Source organism: Mustela erminea, chromosome 3 (assembly GCF_009829155.1).
Source record: "Mustela erminea isolate mMusErm1 chromosome 3, mMusErm1.Pri, whole genome shotgun sequence".
Taxonomy (NCBI): domain Eukaryota; kingdom Metazoa; phylum Chordata; class Mammalia; order Carnivora; family Mustelidae; genus Mustela; species Mustela erminea.
Genome location: NC_045616.1, coordinates 120510729 through 120516325, shown reverse-complemented (window position 1 = coordinate 120516325; position 5597 = coordinate 120510729). Strand labels below are relative to the sequence as shown.

The window sequence follows — 5597 nt, the reverse complement described above, 5'->3', positions numbered from 1 at the left end:
AACTAGAGTCACAATATATTCAGGAGAAAATAATCAGAGGAATTTGTGTAGCATCAAACACAGCGAGAAGAAGAGGTACCAAATGACTCTTAAAAACACTAAAATGTCCGGCTGCTAGGAGTGCCTGGAAGCAGTTCCGAGAAACCCTGCGTGCTGCTGGGATTGCGTCTCTGTCCATGGGGGAGTGGGGGGTGGGGGGGTGGGGGGTGGGGAGGGGGTGGCGTGCGTGCCATTTCTAGTCCTTTTCTAAGCACCTGGTGCTGATTCTCAGGGGCCCCACCAGCGGTCCCAGCTCTGCCCTGCAGCATAATAAAATGGCTAACCAGGTGAATGGTAATGTGGTACAGTTAAAAGAAGAGGAAGAACCAATGGATACTTCCAGTGTAAATCACACAGAGCATTACAAGACTCTGATGGAGGCAGGCCTCCCACAAAAGGTGGCAGAAAGACTTGATGAAATATTTCAGACAGGATTGATAGCTTATGTCGATCTTGATGAAAGAGCAATTGATGCTCTCAGGAAATTTAATGAAGAAGGAGCTCAGTCTGTACTACAGCAGTTCAAGGAAAGTGACTTATCACATGTTCAGAACAAAAGTGCATTTTTATGTGGAGTTATGAAGACCTGCAGATAAGGGAGAAACAGGGGAGCAAGGTGCAAGAGTCCACAAAGGGGCCGGATGAAGTGAAGATAAAGGCATTGCTTGAAAGGACTGGCTATACTCTGGATGTAACCACAGGACAGAGGAAGTATGGTGGTCCTCCACCAGACAGTGTGTACTCTGGTGTACAATCTGGCATTGGAACAGAAGTCTTTGTAGGTAAAATGTCAAGAGATTTATATGAGGATGAGTTGGTACCCCTTTTTGAAAAGGCTTTTCCCATTTGGGATCTACGTCTTATGATGGATCCACTGTCTGGTCAGAATAGACGGTATGAGTTTATCACCTTCTGTGGGAAGGAGGCTGCACAGGAGGCCATTAAGCTGTGTGACAGCTATGAAATTTGCCCGAGAAAACACCTTGGAGTGTGCATTTCTGTGGCAAACAACAGGCTTTTTGTTGGATCAATTCCAAAGAATAAGACTAAGGAAAACATTCTGGAAGAATTCAGTAAAGTCACAGAGGGTTTGGTGGACGTTATTCTCTATCATCAACCCGATGACAAAAAGAAGAATCGAGGGTTCTGCTTCCTTGAATATGAAGATTACAAGTCAGCAGCACAAGCCAGATGCCGGCTGATGAGTGGAAAAGTAAAAGTGTGGGGGAATGTAGTTACAGTTGAATGGGCTGACCCTGTGGAAGAACCAGATCCAGAAGTCATGGCTAAGGTGAAAGTTTTATTTGTGAGAAACTTGGCTACTACGGTGACAGAAGAAATATTGGAAAAGTCATTTTCTGAATTTGGAAAACTCAAACGAGTGAAGAAGTTGAAAGATTACGCATTTGTTCATTTTGAAGACAGAGGAGCAGCTGTTAAGGCCATGGATGAAATGAATGGCAAGGAGACAGAAGGGGAAGAAATTGAAATAGTCTTAGCCAAGCCATCAGACAAGAAAAGGAAAGAGCACCAAGTTGCTAGACAGGCTTCCAGAAGCACTGCATATGAAGATTATTACTATCACCCTTCTCCTCGTATGCCACCTCCAATTAGAGGTTAGGGTCATGGTGGGGGGAGAGGTGGATATGGCTACCCTCCAGATTACTATGGCTATGAAGATTACTATGATGATTACTATGGTTATGATTATCACGACTATCGTGGAGGCTATGAAGATCCCTACTATGGCTATGATGATGGCTATGCAGTAAGAGGAAAAGCAGGAGGAAGGGGAGGGCGAGGTGCTCCACCACCACCAAGGGGGCGGGGAGCACCACCTCCAAGAGGTAGAGCTGGCTATTCACAGAGGGGGGCACCTTTGGGACCACCAAGAGGCTCTAGGGGTGGCAGAGGGGTCCTGCACAATAGCAGAGAGGCCGTGGTTCCCATGGATCTAGGAGCAATCATGGGGGCAATGTAGGAGGCAAGAGAAAGGCAGATGGGTACAACCAACCTGATTCCAAGACCAACAACCAACAGAATTGGGGTTCCCAACCCATCGCTCAGCAGCCGCTTCAGCAAGGTGGTGACTATTCTGGTAACTATGGTTACAATAATGACAACCAGGAATTTTATCAGGATACTTATGGGCAACAGTGGAAATAGACAAGTGAGGGCTTGAAAATGATATTGGCAAGATATGATTGGCTCTAGAACTACATTCTTTTAAAAAAAATGGCTTAACTGTTTCTTTATTTTTGTAATTTATTTTTTATTTTCAGCCTAACAGTATTCATTATTTTTGCACCACACCCAGTGCGCCATGCAATCTGTGCCCTCTATAATACCCACCACCTGGTACACCAACCTCCCACCCCCCACCCCTTCAAAACCCTCAGATTGTTTTTCAGAGTCCATAGTCTCTCATGGTTCACCTCCCCTTCCAATTTCCCCCAACTCCTTTCTCCTCTCTATCTCCCCATGTCCTCCATGCTATTTGTTATGCTCCACAAATAAGTGAAACCATATGATAATTGACTCTCTCTGCTTGACTTATTTCACTCAGCATAATCTCTTCCAGTCCCATCCATGTTGCTACAAAAGTTGGGTATTCGTCCTTTCTGATGGAGGCATAATACTCCATAGTGTATATGGACCACATCTTCCTTATCCATTCGTCCGTTGAAGGGCATCTTGGTTCTTTCCACAGTTTGGCGAGTGTGGCCATTGCTGCTATAAACATTGGGGTACAGATGGCCCTTCTTTTCACTACATCTGTATCTTTGGGGTAAATACCCAGGAGTGCAATTGCAGGGTCATAGGGAAGTTCTATTTTTAATTTCTTGAGGAATCTCCACACTGTTCTCCAAAGAGGCTGCACCAACTTGCATTCCCACCAACAGTGTAAGAGGGTTCCCCTTTCTCTGCATCTTCTCCAACACATGTTGTTTCCTGTCTTGCTAATTTTGGCCATTCTAACTGGTGTAAGGTGATATCTCAATGTAGTTTTAATTGGTAATGAAGAAGTCAAACTATATCTCTTTGCAGATGACATGATTCTTTATATGGAAAACCCAAAAGACTCCACCCCCAAACTACTAGACCTCATACAACAATTCAGCAACGTGGCAGGATACAGAGTCAATGTACAGAAATCAGTGGCTTTCTTATACACTAATAATGAAAATACAGAAAGGGAAATTAGAGAATCGATTCCATTTACTATAGCACCAAGAACCATACAATACCTGGGAATAAACCTAAACAAAGAGGTAAAGGATCTGTACTCAAGGAACTACAGAACACTCATGAAAGAAATTGAAGACACAAAAAGATGGAAGACCATTCCATGCTCTTGGATCGGAAGAATAAACATTGTTAAAATGTCGATACTGCCTAGAGCAATCTATACTTTTAATGCTATTCCGATCAAAATTCCACCGGTATTCTTCAAAGAGCTGGAGAAAATAATCCTAAAATTTGTATGGAATCAGAAGAGACCCCGAATCGCTAAGGAAATGTTGAAAAACAAAAATAAAGCTGGGGACATCATGTTACCTGATTTCAAGCTTTACTACAAAGCTGTGATCACCAAGACAGCATGGTACTGGCATAAAAACAGACACATAGACCAGTGGAACAGAGTAGAGAGCCCAGATATGGACCAACTCTATGGTCAAATAATCTTCGACAAAACAGGAAAAAAAATACAGTGGGAAAAAGACAGTCTCTTCAATAAATGGTGCTGGGAAAACTGGACAGCTATATGTAGAAGAATGAAACTCGACCCTTCTCTTACACCCTACACAAAGATAAACTCAAAATGGATAAAAGACCTCAATGTGAGACAGGAATCCATCAGAATCCTAGAGGAGAACATAGGCTGTAATCTCTTCGATATCAGCCACAGCAACTTCTTTCAAGATATGTCTCCAAAGGCAAAGGAAAACAATCTGAGGGGTTTGAAGTGGCGGGGGTGTGGGAGGTTGGGGTACCAGGTGGTGGGTATTATAGAGGGCATGGATTGCATGGAGCACTGGGTGTGGTGAAAAAATAATGAATACTGTTTTTCTGAAAATAAATAAACTGAAAAAATTTAAAAAAAAAGAAAACAAGGAAGAATAACCACTATTTATGAGCTGAAAAAATTATGCAAATGAATATTTATAGAGAAATATTTTTTAAATCCTTTAAAAGTATATTGGTGGTGTTGACTCCAGTTCTTCTAGGTATTTGTCAGCCAGAACGTCCTAATGTAGTGTAGTGTCATGAGCTTCCAAATCTAGTCAATGGGGTTAATCCGAAAATTTAACCAGTCTGCTAATGCCGGTCAATCTGACTGGGTAAATCACCCAGTCAGAAAATCTGTACTTTATACATAAACTGAACAATGGAAAATTTGCCATTTCATTGTATTAAGTCGGGACAGACCCAAATAATGAGAACCGTAGTGCGGCAATTCTTTCCTATTTAAAAACCGGACTCTCAGAAGCAGCAAATAAAATGGTAAAGAAACCATAGTCTAGCACAGATCATCTGATCATTTTATATTTTGCAGTATAGATTATTCTCTCACCAAATGGGTCATGTAATATTGTGCATTAGCATTGAACTGTCAAAAGACTTAAACAATTTTCATTCATTTATTTCATAATTAGAGTTTGGGAAAAAACTTCTTTAAATGCTAATATTTTATAATGTAAATGACTAGCCTGTGTTAATGAACACTAAGTTAACAATCAGATTTCTTAAAAAAAACAGAACTTGACTTAATAAAGTTTTTCTTCCTACCAGCAAAAAAAAAAAGTGAAGATGAACTTTTGGGACTTCATCAAAATCAAAAGCTTCTGCACAGCCAAGGAAACAGTCAAGAAAACAAAGAGGCAACCCATGGAATGGGAGAAGATATTTGCAAATGACAGTACAGACAAAAGGTTGATATCCAGGATCTATAATGAACTCCTCAAACTCAACACACACAAAACAGATAATCATATCAAAAAATGGGCAGAAGATATGGACAGACACTTCTCCAATAAAGACATACAAATGGCTATCAGACACATGAAAAAATGTTTCATCTTTAAGTAGCAGCTTGCTGCCATTTGTATTGGGCTGAAGGAATCACTATTGTATATATACTCAAGTCTTTTTATTTTTTTTCCTCTTTTCATAAATGCTCTTGGACATTATTGGGCTTGCAGAGTTCCCTTATTCTGGGGGTTATAATACTTTTATCGTTTCAGGCTTCACTTAGCTTCAAAAACAAGCTGAGCACACTGTTAAATCATGATTATGCAGAAGCTTTGGTTTTGGACAATTTCATTTTTTTGGATTTGGGATAGATTACATAGGAGTATGGAGTATGCTATAAATAAAAATCCAAGCTAGTGCTTCTTTGTCTTAGTAGTTTTTAGAAATTAAAGCAAACAAATTTAACTTTTCTTGTATTGAAAATAACCTATCATTGTATGTTTTGTATTCCTAGAAGTAGGTTAACTGTGTTTTTAAATTGTTATAACTTCACACCTTTTTGAAATCTGCCCTACAAAATTCGT

General features: G+C 40.5%; 1 protein-coding gene across 1 annotated transcript; it reads left to right on the top strand.

Moving 5' to 3' along the window:
• The first annotated feature begins 271 nt into the window (after positions 1-271).
• LOC116586812 (heterogeneous nuclear ribonucleoprotein R-like) lies at positions 272-2265 on the top strand. The gene is given in 3 exon segments (XM_032337244.1): positions 272-630; positions 633-1948; positions 1951-2265. Coding segments are annotated over 3 exon segments (1887 nt in total). The 5' UTR covers positions 272-314; the 3' UTR covers positions 2206-2265.
• The last annotated feature ends 3332 nt before the right edge of the window (positions 2266-5597 follow it).